The sequence below is a fragment of the Danio rerio genome, chromosome 19 (assembly GCF_052040795.2).
Source record: "Danio rerio strain M-AB ecotype USA chromosome 19, GRCz13ab, whole genome shotgun sequence".
Lineage (NCBI taxonomy): Eukaryota > Metazoa > Chordata > Actinopteri > Cypriniformes > Danionidae > Danio > Danio rerio.
In genome coordinates, this window is record NC_141039.2 from 6,756,675 (window position 1) to 6,777,425 (window position 20,751).

The window sequence follows — 20,751 nt, forward strand, 5'->3', positions numbered from 1 at the left end:
CGATCATGAGGACGGGGTTCAAGTCCAATGGAGAACGGTTCCAGAAAGCAGGTAGGACAAAAACAGAATCCAAAAAATAAAATGAATAAGTAAATAACAGGGTGAGAATGAGGTAAAACGTGGTAAAAATCAGACAAGGGCTTTTCTTTTTCTGGATTGCTTTTGAAAATTGTTGGTTGGGTTTAGGGAAGTGGGTGGGCGGGTCAATCAATAAAGTTGGTTGGGTTTAGGCCAGGAGGAGGGTGGGTCAGTCGATCAGTCAGTCAAACAGTCAGTCGACTGCGGCCTCTGGTGGGTTTACGTGAGAACAGCAGGCATGAATGGCACTCACGAGAGAAATTTGAGATCTCAAAAAGCGCACACAGTGGCCTCTTGTGGATTCGCAAAAACAAAAACTGCAAAAAAACCCACGGCGGCGTATTTTGCAGTCTTCAGAAATGTCTATAGGTCTGTTTTCAGAATGAACCTGGGTTGCGATCATCATTACTACTATTTCATATTGAGAAGTTGAGGTAGCCGTTTTGACAACCAAGGCTCAATTTGGATATGTACCCCTGTATACATTTTTGGAGAGCACAAAATACATCCCAGGAGGTGCGTTTTTGTTTTGCAAAACCACCAGAGGCCGCTGTGTACACTTTTGCAGATCTCAAATTTCTCTGCCGAGTGCCATTCGTGCCTGCTGTTCTCACGTAAATTCACCAGAGGCCGCTGTCGACAGACTGACTGATTGATCTGCCCACCCAGCCTTTTCCCTAAACCCAACCGAGCTTTCAAAATCACTGATTGACCAGATAACCCCCGTCCCTAAACCCAACCGACAGTGTTGTCAAAAGCAATCCAGGAAAACAAAAGCCTTCGCGTCCACCTGATTTGTACACATTTCAGATCTTACCACGTTCTCACCCTGTTATTTACTTTTAGTTTTTGCTATTTTTTTTCCAGATTTATGCAACCATTGTTTGCCAGACTCAAACCCCATCATCACGCTCAACTCCTCTCTGCATCTCAAGTTAACTGACATACACGGCGAGTCACTGAGCAAACTGGTAACAGCATAAAAGCTATTTACATCAAAGTAAGCGCGTCAGCTGGTAGCGTAAAAAAACAGAAGCCATCGGCGGCATCATACCACCCCGTATTGTTCGTTTTAAAGACAAAATGCATCTTTATACATAATTCACGCTCTCCAGAAATTTATACAGGGGTTTGTATTAACAATGAGCCTGTGTTGGTTTTGATTTCAGGGACTCAGTACCGGACCAAAACACACCATAGCAGTGGAAAAGCATTTCTAATGACTAATCCAGTTGTGTGTTGTATACTTATATTAATATAAATATTTTTATTCACACACAACTTCTATCCTTGTAAAATATTTTATACCAGAATAAGTAGACGCATGTGCACCTTTAAAGGTTTGAGATTGCTTCATTTTGTACACCAAGGCTGCATTAATTTCATCATTTTAAGTAACAGTTTTTTTTCCCCTAATACTTATTAAATTTGGTGACTAAAAGATGAATTTTCAGCATAATTACTTCAGTCTTCAGTGTCAAAAGATCCTTCAAAAAATATATATATTTATGGTTATTATTATGATCAAGGTTTTATTTTTGTTGAAAATGTTCTTTTCAAAAGTACATTTAAAATAAATTTTGTTTATCAAGGACACATTTAATTGACCAAAACTGAGAGTAAACACATTCATTGAGTTACAGACTGTATTTATTTTTTAATTGCTGTTATTTTAAACTTTCTACTTGTTAAATAATCCTGAAAAGCAACGTGTGTAGCAGTTTCCAAAAAAAAAAAAAAAAAACAAACAAAAAAAGATTTACAACATTGAAAAAAACTAAAAGTTCACAATTAGAGTAATGTTTGAGCACCAATAATAACTGATCATAACAGAATATAATATTACTAGAATGGTGTGAAACTGAAGACAGGCAGTGATGCTAAAAATTCAACTTTTATCAATGTAATTTGTGTAATTAATCAATTCATAACAGTTTAAAACGTTCACATAGTAAACATTTTAAGATGAAATAATCACAATATTTCTATTCTATACTTTATCATACTGAAGTGACTTTAAAAAACATCAACAAACCTACAAACTGCAACATACACTCACTGGCCACTTTATTAGGTACACTTTACTAGTACCAGGTTGGACGCCCTTTTGTCTTCAGAACTGCCCTAATCCTTCATGGCAAAGATTCAACAAGGTACTGGAAATATTCCTTCGAGATTTTGCTCATTATTGACATGATAGCATCACGTAGATGCGAATCTCCCATTCCACCACATCCCAAAGGTGCTCTTTTGGATTAAGATCTGGTGACTGTGGAGACCATTAAAATACAGTGAACTCATTGCTCACAGTGAACCCTAGAGATGGTTGTGCGTGAAAATCCCAGTAGATCAGCAGTTTCTGAAATACTCAGACCAGGCCGTCTTGCACCTACAAACATGCCACTTTCAATGTCGCTGAAAAGCACCTTTCTTCCCCATTCTGATCTCGGTTTGAACTGCAGCAGATCGTCTTGACCATGTCTACACGTCTTAATGCGTTGCAGCAATATGATTGGCTGATTAGAAATTTGCATTCAGGAGCAGATGGACAGGTGTACCTAATAAAGCCGGTGAGTGGAATTAGTTTCATATGACTATTCCAGTTCTATGAATCACATTTTGGTTTTAGTCATTAAAATGTATCCAAAGTGAATTGCAATGCAGATACACACATCTAAAATACATGTAGTTCGAGATTCATATTTTATCAGCAGACATGCTCCCAGGAAAGCAAACCTACAGTATGACCTTTTGAGCAGCAGAAACAGCCTGCATTGAATAATATGTGCAAAATAAAGTTTTCCGAATAAACTTAGAACTAAGTACATGCGATTTCCTCATTTGTCTCAAATATGATGAATAAAACAAGTTCTTCAATCATAAACAAAGACTGTGACGCGCTCTGGTTTTGCATAACACAAGCATTCTCTAATAAATATGCAGGTTGCTTCTAGACAAATCCAGATACACATGAAAACTAATCTCTTTCTCTGCTTTAGGTCTTTTGTGAGCGATGTGTCTGTTTACATGTGCAGTCTTAACCCGGTTATGCTTAATAAGACGACAATGCAGATGCTCATGTAAATGTGTTAACCCATTAGTGAGGTCACAAAGGCTTCAGCATAAACCAATGATCACTGCTAGACTTTCGCCCAGCATGTAAACATATTAACCTTCATGCGATGCAACATGTCCTCAGGCAGAAGAAACGAGTTAACTTCAGATGCTTCTTTTGACTCACAGAATTATAAAAACATGTTTTCATCTCGTACAGTAGAAGAACTACAGTCAATATTCTGCTTCTGAAGAATATAAGATGTTTCTTTTCCACTGACACATTCTCCTTCAGTCTTGAATCATTTATTTAACGTCAACCGACATCAAATGGAGTATTTAGAGATAATTATATAATCTCATTGTTGGTTCCAAACTCAATACCGGGGTGGCAGAAATATGTGCAACAAACTATGTGGAAGCTATAGAACAGTTGGATTATATGAGAAACACAGAGGGTGTGACTGGTTGGCGTGGAGACCTACTCGTGCGTGTCTGTGGTTTCGGACGGGGCAGGGGTGAGGGCGTACCTCATCTGTCTCCGCCGACCGGCGCGTGGACCACACAAACTCCATAATGGCTACAAAAACAGCGATTATGAGCCCACATATCAGCACCACGAATATCCCGCCGATATTATCCATACCAAGACCTGAAGAAAAAAAAAACATGGTGAGTAACACACAGAAATATCCTTACACAAACACACTCAGGATTGTTTTTTTATGAATTGTAGGGACAATATGCAGGTTTCCATAGTTTTTATACTCTACAAACTGTATTTTCTATCCCCCTCCTCCAACTCTATCCCTAAACCCCTCATAGGAAACTGCTCATTCTGTGTGACTTAAAGAGTCATCAGTAATGTCCTCATAATTCACCACCTTCTAGTAAAACCAGTGTCATATCCATGTCATTATACATATTCATGTCTTGAAATGTCAGAAAAACCATGTACAACCCCCCCCCCACACACACATACACACACAAACAGCATGATGTAATCTGAAATACTTAAACTCCACAATGCTAGAACTTACTGGTTTTGCTATACTTTTGGGGACATTTAGACCACAAAATGCAAGGAATACAAGGTCATTCAAGCACGCACACACACACACACACACACACACACACACACACACACACACACACACACACACACACACACACACACACACACACACAGAGAAAGAGAGAAACAGCATAATGTACTCTGAAATATTTAATTCTGTGCAATTCATGAGCTGTTTTCCTGTGCAGACTAAAAAAGTCCCCACAATTCCGGAAGGAATACAAGGTCATTCAAGCACAAACACACACGCAAACACAAACAGCATAATGTACACTGAAATACTTGATTGTGTGATTTTTTTTAGCCTTTTTTTCATTGGGGACCAAAGAAAAGTCCCCACAATGCTAAAATGTACTGGTACTTTTATACTTTTGGAGGCATTTGGTCCCCACAACGCAATAATACAAGGTCATTCAAGCACACACACACACACACAAACAGCATGATATACTCTGAAATACTTCATTCTGTGTGATTTAAAAGCCATTTTGTCATGGGAACCAAAAAAGTCCCCACAATGCTGAAAATTGACTAGTACTGCTATGATTGTGGGGACATTTGGTCCCCACAACACAAGGAATGCAAAGTCATTCAAGCATGGACACACATAAACAGCATAATGTACACTGAAATACTTCATTCTCTGTGATTTTTGAGCCATTTTCTTCATAGGGACCTAAAAAAAGTCCCCACAATGCTAAAATGTACTGGTATTGCTATACTCCTTTGGGACATGTGGTCCCCACAACACAAGTAATACAATATCATTCAAGCGCGCACACACTTGTACAGCTATCTTTATAGAGACTTCCCAAAGTCGTATTGATTTTTTCTACTGTGCAAACTGTACATTCTGCCCCCCAAACCCCTAAACTCAACCCTCACAGATAAAAAAATCTGCATTTTTAGATTTTCAAAATGCTTAATTCTGTGTGATTTATGAACCATTTTTCTCATGGGAACCAAGAAATGTCACACAAGGCCGGAATTTACTGATATTGTGGGGACATTTGGTCCTTACAATGTAAGTAATACAAGGTCACACACTTGCACGCACACACTTTGGATCTGATTAGAGATTTGCATACCTGCAGGATTCCAGAGGGATCCTATTAAAGTACATTTCGGAGATGTAGGTGGGTGTAGGCGGCATTCCTATGAGTTTTCGGCATGAAGACTGAACAGACTTTATTTTTTTAATGCATGTCTGAACTGATTTGTTTCAATGAGCTGAATGGGGAAAAAAAGCGGATCCATCCATGCATGCTTCTTATGAAATAACATCTGTAGATATTCTTTGTTTTTGTCTTATATAAGGAAGGATAAGCAGCTTTATCACATGTAGGAAAACTATTTAAACCTATGAACAAGACCTAAAAACAAGCAGAAGTGTGTGGGAAGAAAGACTTTAACCACTGGATGTATAAAATAAAGGAAACATTTCATAATTCCAAATTAACAGAACAATTGTTATTGTTTGATTTTTATATACAGTTATTATTAACTCATTATACTTATTTTTGGGTGACACGGTGGCTCAGTGGTTAGCACTGTCGCCTTACAGCAAGAAGATTGCTGGTTTGAGTCCCGGCTGGGTCAATTGGCGTTTCTGTGTGGAGTTTGCATGTTCTCCCCGTGTTTGTGTGGGTTACCTCTGGGTACTCTGGTTTCCCCCACAGTCCAAAGACATAAGCTATGGGTGAATTGGGTTAACAAAAATGGCCGTAGTTTATGTGTGTGAGTTAGTGTGTGTGGGTGTTTCCCGGTATTGGGTTGCAGCTGGAAGGGCATCCGCTGTGTAAAACAAATGCTGGATAAGTTGGCGGTTCATTCCGCTGTGGCGACCCCAGATTAATAAAGGGACTAAGCCGACAAGAAAATAAATGAATGAAAAATTAAACAAAAATGTTCTGTTGATTTGGAATTAAGAAACGTTCCATCATTTTTTTATTGCGTTATTTTATTAAATATTATTAATATCAAAATTATTATACAGTAGCTCATTACTAAATCTAAAATAATAAAAACATGAAACTAAAATAATATTTGTTGCCTAAAATAAATACAATTATTTTAAAATAAATATGTATATTTTTATTAATTATTTTTTATTATAACTTAATTATTTTTTAATTGCAGTTAGTTAAACAAAAAAATACAATTTTGTATTTTATTTAAATAGAATTTCTAAAAAACTATACATACATATACAAAATAATAATAATAAAAATAATATTATTATTATTATTATTAATAATAATAATTATAATAATAATGATAATAATAATAATAATAGCAATATTAATAATAATAATAATAGTTATAGTAATAATAATAAAATAGTAATTATAATAATAATTATAGTAATAATAATAATAATAATAATAATAATAATAATAATAATAATATTATTATTAATAATAATAATAACAACAATAATAATAGTAATAATGATTATAATTATTATAGTATTACTACTACTACTACTACTAATAATATTAATAATAATCGTAACAATTATAATAATAATAATTATACTACTACTACTATTAATAATAATAATATTTTTCCCCCCCACAACAAGAAATTTTAAATTCTAAAAATAAAATGATGATAATAAAAACATTCATGAAAAAATAGCTACCCAACCCAACCAAAATAACATCTTAGCTCATCATCAAAATCTGGGTCAATTTTAGTTACCATTCATTCATTTTCTTGTCGACTTAGTCCCTTCATTCAGCAGAATGAACCGCCAACTTATCCAGCAAGTTTTTACACAGCGAATCTCTGGGAACCCATCTCCACAACCCATCTCTGGGAAACATCCACACATTCACACACACACTTATACACCATGGACAATTTAGCTTACCCAATTCACTGTCTTTGGACTGTGGGGGAAACCGGAGCACCCGTAGGAAACCCACGCGAACGCAGGGAAAACATGCAAACTCCACACAGAAACGCCAACTGAGCCGAGGCTCGAACCAGCGACCTTCTTGCTGTGAGGCCACAGCACTACCTACTGCACCACTGCCTCGCCCAATTTCAGTTACCAATGAAAATGAAAGTCAATTTCTAGCACTTTGAGAGTAAAAAAACATACACAGAAAGACATATGTGTCCTTATTATAAAAGCTGCAGCTTTCGCACAAATCCTGTTTGTTTACAGCTTTTTTTTTTTAAATAGGAGTCATTATAAGTAACAGCAAATGTCATCCCCAGACTGTTAAAAATGTTCCTTCGGGTTTTATTGAAAACTAAAAAGAGTCACCTTCATCTCAGATGACCTTAAGCCAAGTCAATTAAAGTCAGAATGTCAGTTTTGGGTGAACTATCCTTTAATTTCCTCACAAAGGAACACAAATGATGTGCTTGTGCAGGAACAGCCGTGCTGAATCACAAAATACAGAGCTCATATTATCTGACATTTTCTCGCCGACCTGTAAATAACCCTGAGAGACTGTAAATGTCACTATCTGGTAAAAAAAAAAAATGCAAGCTTTTGTGAGCCACACCAGAGAAATCACATGCGTGTACAGGCCTGCGTGCACCGAAACAGCTATATTTTCCTTCCATTCCCCCTGGGCTAGTGTGAGTCTACAACACAGAGAATGCAAATATCACCAGACCACATAAATAAACACTCTCGGTGTTGGCAGAGCTGCGAAGCATCTGTCATTCCCAAACAGACGGATGTAGTGCTTCCTATATGCCATATTATAACAATATAGAGAACGGCAGGGAATCAAAGATGCTCACCGCCACTGTTTGTCTGCTTTGAGTCAAACACATTTCTTATATTGAGCTCAAATGGATTTGTTTGAAGAGCAAGATATATTTAAGTAGGAGAGATAAGGCTACTGTTGGCAAACAGATACACAGCACACAAGCATTCATGCTTTTTTATGACATTCAAGGCTGAAATAAAGGATTTTTTGCTGCTTGTTCAAACTACTTATCAAATATGAGCTGAATCAACACAATTCTTTAGGTTCTTGGGGGGACAACTTAATTGTTTTGTGTTTAATACACTTATAATATATAGTATAGTGGATACTAAAATATAATTTATGTATACACTGACTGCACCGGCCACTTTATTAGGTACACCTTTCCAACTGCTTGTTAATGCAAATTTCTACTCAGCCATTCACATGGCAGCAACTCACTGCATTTAGGTATGTAAACATGGTCAAGATGATCTGCTGCAGTTCAAACCGAGCATCAGAATGGGGAAGAAAGGTTATTTAGGTGACTTTGATCATGGCATGTTTGTTGGTCCCAGACTTTCAGAAACTGCTGATCTACTGGGATTTTCACACACAACCATCTCTAGGGTTTCCAGAGAATAATCCGCCATGTCAAATAGAGTAAATCATCTCAGACTGGTTTCTTGAACATGATAACGAGATCACTGTACTTAAATGGCCTCCACAGTCACCAGAGCTCAATCCAATAGAGCACCTTTGGGATGTGGTGGAGATTCATAAATGTGCAGCCGACAAATCTGCAGCAACACGCGTGATGATATCATGTCAATATGGAGCAAAATCTCTGAGGAATATTTCCTGTAGCTTGTTGAATCTATGCCACGAAGGATCAAGGCAATTCTGAAGGCAAAAGTGGGTCCAACCTGGTACTAGTAAGGTGTACCTAATAAAGTGGCCGGTGAGTGTGTGTAATAATATTTAAAATATTACAAATATTTTCTAGGATTTGTTATCACATTACCTCTGAGTTTTACAAAGCTGGGCATTTAATTAATATGGTTATTAATTCAGCAATATATAAATTGAATATAGCCTACATTCCATCCTCAACAGCTTAGGAGCAGAAGAGGTTACTCTGCTGGGTTATATTAGAAATCTCACTCACTCCAAGATTAAATACAGTAAACCTCTATAGATATATATTTATATCGGGTGAAAAGATTGAAAAAGACATCTACTCAATTTATTCCATTTTTTTTGGCAACTGAGGTATTATTTTGTACTTTTACTTGAGTACATAAGTGTGTTGAGTTCTTCACATGAGTAAACATGAGTATCTGTACTTCTACTTGAGTAAAGGATGTGTGTATTTTTGCCATCTCTGCCCATTTGCATACCTGGAGGATTCCAGAGGGATCCTATTATTTTTCATGAGACGTTTTGAACTTACCTAGTCCGCAAACCTACTTTGTATCAGAGAACAACTGAAATCATCTAACCACCTCTACGGCACCTTTAATGTATTGAAGGTAGGCATATTTGGATGCAGAGATTGTCTTTGTCAAGGAATCATTAATTAAATTAAGTGACAAGTTTTTATGAACAGTTTACTGAATGCAAGACTCAGTCGATTTGTTTAAAAGCACAGATTCATTCATCAGTGAAAGCGCTGTGTTTGCTTTGTTTGTAATAATGAGAAGATTCGCGAGTGTGCCAGCTCAGCACTGAAGAAAAATAAATTGGGCTTATTGAGCATGAGTGGATTCTAACTTTATAGCTTGCCCATTGCTTTAAAGAAAACAAAAGATGTGCCTTCCGGAATGCTGTGAAAACGTGCTTTAATAAATAGCGCCATTGGGGTATTAGGCTAAATGTCTCATATTACAGCCTGCTTTAGTGTGAGGGTGTTTTAAACCAGGCCTAACCAAAACACTTGCATAAGTGTAACTAAATATTTTTATCACAGACATAAGCAGTAATTTAATGGAAATGTAAACTGGCAAAACGGGTCTGTATAATTACGAGCAAAAAACAATCTACTTTGTATGTATTTGACAAAAAATGAATAAAGCCCTCATCTAATTATCCTAGTTTATTAAGAATAGGATACATTCTCAGATAGTGTTTTTTTTTTCTTACCGATAAACTTCTGATCAACAGTTAAATTAAGTTTTTTTTAATTTTATACAGTTTTTTTTTTACAGCATCAATGTTGTAATGTAATTAAAATATGTTCAGTTAAATAGGCTTAAGTATTCATTTAGGCTATGTTCACACTGCAGGCAAATGTGGGTAGAATCTGATATTTTCGCCCACATGTGACTGAGGTAATGACCTTCATCTTTTCAATTCAGATTAGTTGTTCCAGTGTAAAACTCTTTTAATTAAGAATAAGCAACGCCATCTCAAAGCAATTCGTAAATTTTGATTTAGTAGCTAATTCCTATGAATTTTTACATACTTATTCATACAATTTGCTCATGCCCCAATGACGATTTGGTTTTGTGCCATGTCTCCTTTTAAAAATAAACATTTTTGTATGATTGAACTTGTACTCGGAAATGAATTAGCCACTAAATTGACAAAATGCAATAAATTAATAAATAAACGCATGAATAAATGATTAAAAATACAAATCACACAGACAGACGTTATAGAAGTTAAATGAATAAATGAAGGCATGAAAAAATTATTTAAAAATAAATACAAACACTACATGTATAGGATAATTTTTTTTCCAGTGTAAAAATAGCAGAACTTGGTCCCAAAAAAAAAAAAAAAAAAAAATATATATATATATATATATATATATATATATATATATATATATATATATATATATAGGATAAAATAAATCTAACAATTTTCCCCAGCAAAAATAGCAAAACTCACAATATGAAAAATATTGAATGAAAATATTACAAATATCTATTAAATGAAGACAATATTAAACACAAATAATAAAAACATACTAAATATTACAAAACAAATACAAACATACATACCTACATAGTATAAAACAAATAATTTTTTCCCTGCAAAAAATAGCAAAACTTGTTCACACACACACACACACACACACACACACACACACACACACACACACACACACACACACACACACACGCACACACATGCACACGCACACCCACACTTAATACGCTTCTAAAACAACATAACATTAATAAGTTACATTAACAAATAAAAGGTATGAATAAATTACTGGATGATAATGATTAAAAAAGTAAATACAAACATACTACATATATAGGATAAAACAAATCAAAAAAATTCTCAGCGAAAATTGCAAAACTTGCTCACACAAAACACAAAACATAAAAAATATTAAATAAAGATATTACAAATATATATTAAATAAAAATAAAACATAATATTAAAATATATCGAAAATTTAAATAAATATATATAAAAAATAAAAAAATAATAAATTGTAAAAAAATAAATACAAACATACTACATATGTAGGATAACATAAATAGAATATTTTTTCCCCATGTGAAAATAGCAAAACTTGCTCACACAAAAACACACTTACTAAATGTGGATTACAAGCATCGACAAGCCCCTAAATGAAAGTGTCATAAGCAGTCAGAATTAGAACATTATGGTAAGCGGACCATACGTTATGGTGAGATGCTATTGAGTGCTATTAAACTGTTTTTCACTCACCTTTGGCTCGATGGTCTTCTTCTTTAAGACACTTTCCCCCCTCCCACCATCGGCGCTTGAGGATTTCTAATCTGTTGTTTTCCTGTAGCTGCAATATACCTAATGTGATCTCATCTCTAAACGGTGAACCTGCCGGAGAAAAAATAAAACAGGTAGCTTAGCTGGTTGCTAACCTAAACAAAAACGTAAAACCTTAAACCATCTAAAAAGCAAGCTAACTATATTTAAACAAGAGATACAGAAGTGCAGACAAGCTAATGCTAACAATGCTATTTTAATACTGTCAATGCTACACAAACAGTAAACAGATGTTAGCCTTTTACCATTTTTACAGACAGGGACAGTGATAAGAACAGACTCGAAGCAGTTTTGCCCTCATTAGCGCTATGATTGAACATGTCAGAACACAAATGCTAACAGCTAAGATTCTGAATGTCTTAAGTCAACGGATGTCGTGCAAATGAGCTAAATTAGCCAGAGTGTCAGGACGGAAATGAATGTTATGATAGGTTAATTCCAAATTATTTGACTTGTTAGAATAACATCATCCTTCATTAAACATTCCTGTATCACAGCTAATCATGTCACGCTAATAACAATGTGACGTGAGAGGATGTGTTCATCAAATTAATAGACGTTCATTTAAATGAGGCACTGCAGATATGCATTGGAACGGATCGGCTGTCACTGAATGTTATTATTCATTCACCGTGAGTGTGAATTACATTTAGGGTGCATGTTTTAGCAGGGGCGACAAGGTGGCTCAGTGGTTAGTACTGTCACCTCACAATAAGAAGGTCACTGGTTCGAGTCCCTGCTGGGTCAGTTGGCATTTCTGTGTGGAGTTTGCATGTTTTTCCCGTGTTGGCGTGGGTTTCCTCCTTGTGCTTTGGTTGTACAACCCAAATACATGCACTCAGGGACGTAGAAGACATTTTAAAAGTGGGGGGGGGGGCAGTAGTATGAAATCCAAATGTTTACATTCTTAATCAACTATTTCTAAATGGTCTGTCTCTAAAAGGGAGGGGGACGTACCCCTAAACTAAAATGCAGTAATTTATGTGTGAATGAGATTGTATGGGTGTTTCCCTTACTGGTTTGCAGTTGGAAGGGCATCTGCTGTGTAAAACATTCACGAATCGTGATTGCGAACTGAGGAGCGGGGGGTGGTGGGGGGTTGTTGGGAGGAGCGGGGCGTAAGTGAGCATGTTTGGCAGTTTGAGACCCCTGGTCCAAGCTGAAGGAAATATTGTCACAGTTCAACTAAATATTTATTTTAGTATTTTGCTCTGCATTTATCATATCATGTAAGCTCGGAAATATGCAAGACTTCAAAAACACCCTTATTTCAAAAACAAATCATTGGTTCTCTGAAAAACAATGTGACCACAGTGACCACGATTAATTAATTTGATTCAGTCTGTACACAAACATTAATTAGCTTGCAGTAATAAAATGGTTCGCGAATACCTCTGTATAATTAATGCATGTTTGTGTGTGTTAAAACAGGTCGTTTTGCACAAAACAAATATTTTAACTTCTCTACATTTCCATGCCAGAAGGTGAAAACAAAATCCTCACAACATGAATTTAATTACAACTTAGCAATGCATAATACTGATGGTGGCCCTTCAGAACCATGCTGTTATAAATACTAGAATTCTTTTCTATTTTTTAAGACAGAAAAACATGTTAAAAGCAACAGGAAATGAATAAATAAATAAATCAAACCTACTACCTATACATGCTTCTTACTATAGCTTTGAACTTAAGTGAATTTGTTGGTCAATGAGAAGCATGTTTGGCAAATACTTTCAAAGCGAAACGTCCAGTGAGGTGTCAAAACCATGTTCAGATTTTTGCAACCAAGCTCATTCTGATTATGTACCCCTATATACTCTTATGGAGAGTGCCAAATATGTCCCAGGAGCAACATTTTTTTTGCAGTTTTTGTTTTCGCGAAACCAGCAGAGGCCGCTGTTTATGCTTTTTGAGATGTCAAATTTCTCTTGCGAGTACCATTCGCGCCTGCGAAATCCACCAGAGGTCGCTGTTGACTGACTGACTGACTGACTAACCGATCGACTGACCCACCCTCCTCCTTCCACAAACCCAACCGAGTGTGTGTTTTAAAAAGCACCGATTGAACAGTTTCCAATGCCTTCCCTAAACTCAACCGATAGTGTTTTCTAAAGCAATTCCCGACCGTCTGATTTTTACCATGTTTTCAGACCACATTCTCACCCTGTTATTTACTTGTTTATTTTATTTTTTGGCTTTTGTTTTTGTTTTACTAGCTTTCTGGAACCGTTCTTCACCACACTCAAACATCTTAATTGTGGTCAATTCCACTCTGGGTCTCAAGTCCGCCAACTTACGTGGCGAGTTACTGGGAAAACTGGTAACAGCAGAAAAGCCGTCCATAGGGAGGTAAATGGTCAGCTAGTGAGTGTGAAAAGAAACGGCATCATACCGCCCTGTAGCATTCGGTTTAAAGAGGAAATGCAGCCATATGTACCTCTGGCTATATAATTTGTGTTGTCCAAAAAACTATATAGGGGTACGTTTTCAGAATGAGCCTATGTTGGATTTTTGATCCCAAACAGATGACCGTGAATCTGGCTATGCTTCATTATGTGGGATTTTGAACAGTTTATTGCAGTAGTTTGGAAATGAATTAGCCTGTGGGTGCCACTACAAGATTAATGTTCTTTCATTGTCAAATTAACATACCACCATATCTAAGACATACATCGACATAGCTAAATAAGTAGAGTTCAGTACATGGAAATGACATATACCGTGAGCCTCAAACACAATTGTTTCCTTGTTCTCATGTAAATCCAATAAGCGTACAATCTCAATTAAAATATAGGCCAATTACAACAAAACACAGACTGTTACTTTCCACACTGTAGCTTTTTTATGCAAGCACCCCGCAGAATTTGATTCGCCACAACTATTTCCTAGTTTTCTCTCAATTTTTAAGTTTATCTAAACTTGTCTGATTCCTACTATAAAATGAGGAAGACAGTGTGTGAAACAGATCATGTTCTTGTGTGTTCACAATGCAAAATGCAGGATATACAGATTATACATTTATTTAATGCACACCCCGAAGAGTCATATGATCTGTTTAAATGCATCTTTAGCTAGTTTAACATGTATATTGTAAAATTAGCCACATATGTTTGTAATGAGGCAACAAACACATGTGGTCTGTTGAATGTGTTTAAATCATATTTATGCATCGTGTCATACCAGTCAGCTCATTTTTTTTCAGGAGTAAAAGAACGGCAATAAACTTTATTGTACACTTTAAACTTTGTCAACAAGATGTAGATAGTATTAACAAATTATAAGGCATGAAAAAAAAGAGTATGAATGGGAATAATCAACAACTAATCTCTCAAAAAAAGTCAACTCTGGTTTCATGTTTCGCAGTTTTATCCAGTCAGAGGAGGCTGTGATGACACCATCTGCACCCGAGGCTGCTATGAAAGCAGATGGAGGTGTCCATGGCGACCAGCCTCTTCTTGAATGAGCGGATGAGAGAATTTTATCACTTGGCACCACAACTTTTGGAAGGGACTTGAAGAGACGTGTTAGAAGCAGGAGGAGGGAATAAATGTTGCAGCTCCTGGAAGACATGCTATGACCTGGAAATACTCTTTGAAGACGGATGCAGCTTCTGGGGTCTTATTTCAAATCTGGTTATGGGATCACGCGATTATGAGTGTGTGTGGTGATATTTGGAGGACACCTCAGCCTGGTGGTCATGACTGATCTTCCCCGAGGACAGAAGATCAAAAACAGAAAGCAGAACTGGAAATTTCCCTCACCTACTGTAGGTACAAGTTCCCCCCGTTTAAATGTTCTCTCTCTCTCGTACCTCATAATTTTATCAGCTAAAACAAGACTGTATTCATTATTTCTCCTAAAAGATTTGGAGGTTTTTTAGAAACCAAAACCCAAAGGTCTTTATTATTCTTCACGCATCATGGGAGTTTAAGGCAGCCCGTATAACTGTACTGGCACACTGATCTGGCAAGTTCTTCGCATCCAATTCCGCCACTTAAACTCTCTAGTGCTACCGGCAGTTTTTAACTAACAACTTTTCCACAGAATAATTTGGACATCAGTACTACTGTAGCTTAAAATAAAGTAATAGTTTTTTTCTGTTAAGGCACTCATCCTCTGGCTGTACAAAATGTGATTTTTTTTCTTCAGTGAAAAACTAAAGCAGATTTTTGGGTAAAGAATTATTGGTGATTCACAAAAGGCAAGTCAGTCACCTGTTTTTAAATAAATATAGTATGTTATAGGCAGATTCAGAGATATAAATATCCACATAAGCAAAGCAAAACTGTGTCCTAACAACAGGTGGCATGACAAGATTCCAGCAACAAGCTATTTGTCTGTCGGCACCAAACACGACATGGCATGACAGAAACAGTTAAATACCAGCCACTGCACTCCCAACAACAACAACTCTTTAACATCATTAATTGGCTACTAAGTGCCTTTTATGGTTTGTACTGGGTCACATTCTGACTTACACTTTCACACTAGCCTGCTAGTTATTTTATTTTTAAGATCTGAGGTAAACTATCTGCTGCTGTTTTCAGTTGTATGGTAATTAATACCATGTAAAATGGTATTTAAACTCAAACTGGTAGCATTTATCACTGAATAAAGCACATGATCTGTACCTGAGGGGCAGCACGGTGGCTCAGTGATTAGCACTTTCGCCAGTGTAGCATTTAGGAAGTGTTATTGCAGAGTAGAAATGCTCACAACAGCATTAGCTATGTGCAAGTGTCACCTTCTGGTCCTACACCACCCAACCCGCTCTTTCCTGGGATCGAATCTGTGACTCTTTGTATGGGAGTCGGTTGATCTAACATGGAGGCTAAAAACAATGTCCCATAGCAACTGTCGCTAAAGCACCTTTTTCGGGTTCAGAGGAGTGAGGTTTACCGACACAGTACTTCACTAGCTGGCCTCTGTTACACTCAGCCTCCTAAATCTCACTCCCATCTGGGTCATGGCACCAGTGTAACCTAGTCCTACACAACCCAACCTGCTCCGGGATCGAATCAGCAACTCTTTGTATGGAGGTCAGCTGCTCTAACCAGGGGGCTAAAGACCATGGCCTCTTAACGGCTGTTGCCAGAGCACCTCTAGAGGTCAGAGAAGTGAGGTTTCACTCAGCCTGTCAAACCTCACTCTCATCCAGGTCACTAATGTAACCCGCTGTTCCTACACCATCTCCGAGCTGGGAAAGAACCAATGACTCTTCGCATGGGAGTCGGTTGCTCTAAGAAAGAGGCTAAAGACGATGATCTCTAGCATCTGTTGTTAGAGCACCTTTTTGGGTTGAGAGAAGTGAGGTTAACTTGCAGAGCCTTTCACTAGCTGGCCTCCGTTACACTCACCCCCCTAAACCTCACTTCCATATAGGTCACGGCACCAATGTAACCTGGTCCTACACCACCAAACCTTCTCCGGGATCAAACCGCCAGCTCTTTGTATGGGGTCCAGCTGCTTTAACAAGGAGACTAAAGACCATTGCATTGAGCATCTGTTGCTAGAGCACCTTTTCAGGTTCAGAAGAGTGAGGTTTACCTGCACAGCACTTTACTAGCTGGCCTCTGTTACATTCACACCCCTAAACCACACCATCCGGGTCACGGCACCAATGTAACCCACTGGTTCTACACCACCCAACCCACTCTGAGCTGGTATCAAACCGGCGACTCTTCGCATGGGAGTCGGTTGCTTTAAGAACGAGGCTAAAGTCCTTGGTCTCTAGTGTCTGTTGTTAGAGCACCTTTTTGGGTTGAGAGAAGTGAGGTTTACTTGCAGAGCCCTTTAAGAGCTGGCCTCCGTTACACTCACCCTCCTTAACCTCACTCCCATTTAGGTCACGGTATCAATGTAACCTGGTCCTACACCACCATACCTTCTCCGGGATCAAACGGCCAGCTCGTTGTATGGGGGTCAGTTGCTTTAACAAGCAGACTAAAGACCATTGCCTTGAGCGTCTGTTGCTAGAGCACTTTATCGGGTTCAGAAGAGTGAGATTGACCTATACAGCACTTCACTAGATGGCCTCTGTTACATTCACACCCCTAAACCTCACTCCCATCCGGGTCACGGCACCAATATAACCCACCGGTAATACACCACCCAACTCACTCTGAGTTGGTATCGAACCGGCGACTCTAAGCATAAGAGTTGGTTGCTCTAACAACAAGGTAAAGACCATGGCCTCTAGCATTTGTTGTCAGAGCACCTTTTCGGGTTCAGAGGAGTGAGGTTTACCTGCACAACACTTTATAGGCTAAGGTATGGGCTTTAGGGTTCGATACTCACTCGATGCAGAAATATAAATCAGGCTTTACTCTCCAGAAAACTGCTATAAATAATCAAAATATTGTCAAAATAGCCATTTACAAGAGTGTTTACATTCAGATAGATACTTTGATAAGATCTCAAGATGATGTTCATTGCTCCCAGTGTTTCCATTTCTTTCAAATTAAATCTGAACCATTTTTAATCCTCCCACAGGTTTCCTCAAATCCTCCCGAAATTTCATCAGAAACCCCACAGACCATGTCAGTAAAGGGCTATTAAAAGCTCTGTGATACGCTACACCGCTCAGCTGTAACACATCAAAGACTCTAAACAAGGTAAGGTCATATTTGTGCAATTCTTTAAGCGACTGACATGTATTGTTGCCAGAACAAGACATGTCACAACATTCACAATTGAAGCTCTTTTCCTCTGTCTTGAAATGACAAAAGCAGCAGGTCGGGATCTAATTCCAGGACAAAAAGCGATACAATTATGAAGCATTTTCAGTCACTCTTGATAAATTGTTCTGACAACAGTATTTTGAGTTTGGATTTTGCGTTTCAGAAATTTGCTTATCAGCGGCAAAAGGAGGTGGAAAAATATAACACAGCTATTAGCTTGCTTTAGAAGTCTTTGGGAATTGGAGCAGTGGGCCTACTGTGTGAAATCACCACATGACGCCAATAACACTTTTACAGCCTATTTCACTTTCACAGCTGGACATAAGCTTCTTAAATTTTGACTTGACAAGCCCCTTTGCACTCAAGTCCAGAAATCCCTTCTACAATATTCCTCTGCATACAGTAGCTCAATAGTGGCCATTATCTCACCCGGCGCGATTCTTTAGCCATGATTAAGACCCCATGTTTTCTCTTTTCCAGCCCTCTTCATTGTAAAACACACTAGTGAGCGGTAAAACCCTCAATGCTAAACATACATTCCAGAATTGTTCTCGATATCCTTGACTGTCAAGGAATGATTGCTAGAAATGTCAAAGACAAAGTCAGAACTGCTGTTAATCAAGCGCAGTGGACAGGGCAGTCAGAGATGTGCAACATCAGAGATGCTATCACTGTGACAGTGGCTTTCTTGTGTGATCATCAATGTTTATTTTTTTTTTAAAAGGATGGTTCACCTAAAAATTAAATTTCTGTCATCATGTGCTAATTTTTCCATGTGTTTCACAGCTGTTTTTTCTATTCGAGAGACCTCATCGTTCTCGAGTCACATAAATGATTTGTTAAAAATGAAGGAAATGTTCAAGAAGGACCCATCACTAGTACTCAGCATATTATAAAGCATACTCACCCAAAGGCATGCCGATGCCGTAGCCCTTGGTGTCCAGCAGGCCTCCTATCTGCGTGAGGTTGCAGTTGAGACGTCGGTGGTACTCGTTCATGGTGCTCTCCAGAAGAAAGGCGTACTTGGAGTTTAAAACCCGCGCGATGCCCTCCTCTGTGCTCTTCACAAACACGCTGGGCTGCTTGGAGTACATGTAATTCCACATGCGCTGATACGTCTGATAGCGCGAGTTCTGAGGGCGCAGAGAAGGTTTGTTTTCAAAGAAGAAAGCCATTGAAAAAGACAGAGACAGTAATTGACATAGTATTAGAACAACTCAGGCTCATTCTGAAAACATACCTCTATATACATTTCTGGAGAGCACCAAATAAGTCCCAGGAGATATGTTTTTTTGCAGTTTTTGTATGTCGCGAATCTGCCAGAGACCACAGTGTATGCTTTTTGAGATCTCACATTTCTCTCGTGATTGCCATTTGCGCCTGCTGTTCTCGCGTAAATCCACCAGGCGGCTGTCAACTGATTGACTGACTGATCAACTGACCCACCCTCCTCCTTCCCTAAACCCAACCAATAGTGTTTTCAAAAGCACCGACTGACTCGCCCACAAACTTCCCTACACCCAACTGACAATTTTAAAAAGTAATCCAGAAAAAGAAAAGCCACTGCCTGATTTTTACCACGTTTTCAGATTTTACCACATTCTCACCCTGTTATTTACTAGTTTATTTTATTTTTTGGCTTCTGTCTTTCTTACCCGCTTTCTAGAACTGTTTCTCACTGTACTCGAACCTTGTCATCGTGGTCAACCCCTCTCTGCATCTCAAGTCCACCGACTTACGAGGCAAGCCCTTGAGCAAACTGTTAACAGCGGGAAAGCCGCCTATACGGAGTTAAGTGGTCAGCTGGTAAGCGCGAAAAGAAAAGGCAGCATACTGCCCCGTAGCGTTCCTTTTAAAGACAAAAAGCAGCCATACGTACCTCTGGCTACATAATTCGCGATCTCCAGAAATGTTTTTAGGGCTACGTTTTCAGAATGAGCCTATGTTGTATTGGAGGGTGGCGGAAAAAAAAAAAATTCAAAAAGTAAAATTATATTTGAGCAATTCCAACGTTATGGATTTGACGTCTGCAGTAAAAACTCAAAACATAAATTCTCAGAGAAAGTAGATGTTAACATTATTTTCATAATATTACTATTCATATTTTCCAAAAAAATAAATAAACAATAACCCAAAGTTATGGGATCAGAAAAATATTAATCTGTAAACATTTTTTTTAGCATTTTTTAGTGTTATGGATGTGACCAAAAAAGTTAGCCGGGGTACAGTCGACAAAATACTTTGTAGAAATTCTGTAAATTAAACTGCATAACCCAAAAGAAATAAAGCCAATAAAAAGGACAAGAGTTGGCTCTCTACAGCAGTGGTCCCCAACCCCTGGGACGTGGACTGATACCGGTTCGTAAATCAATTTGTA

General features: G+C 37.8%; 1 protein-coding gene and 1 long non-coding RNA gene across 7 annotated transcripts in view; one reads left to right on the forward strand and one right to left on the reverse strand.

The window, feature by feature from the left end:
* The window catches only part of si:ch211-264f5.8, a 198,348-nt gene that overhangs the window by 2,728 nt on the left and 174,869 nt on the right, over positions 1–20,751 (reverse strand). For 3 of the 6 annotated variants that reach the window (XM_087295325.1, XM_087295324.1, XM_087295327.1), the window contains 3 exons: positions 19,282–19,507; positions 11,614–11,742; positions 3,663–3,784 (listed from right to left, as the gene is read on the reverse strand). In XM_087295325.1, coding sequence (XP_087151451.1) covers positions 3,663–3,784; positions 11,614–11,742; positions 19,282–19,507 — 477 coding nt within the window. Of the gene's footprint in view, positions 1–3,617; positions 3,785–11,613; positions 11,743–19,281; positions 19,508–20,751 lie in introns of all 6 variants that reach the window. The other 3 variants (XM_087295323.1, XM_087295322.1, XM_087295326.1) reach the window with 1 other exon arrangement.
* Positions 11,659–20,483, forward strand: LOC147832445 (uncharacterized). The gene is made up of 3 exons (XR_015516436.1): positions 11,659–11,765; positions 15,058–15,460; positions 18,187–20,483. It is a non-coding gene; the product is annotated as an uncharacterized LOC147832445 (long non-coding RNA).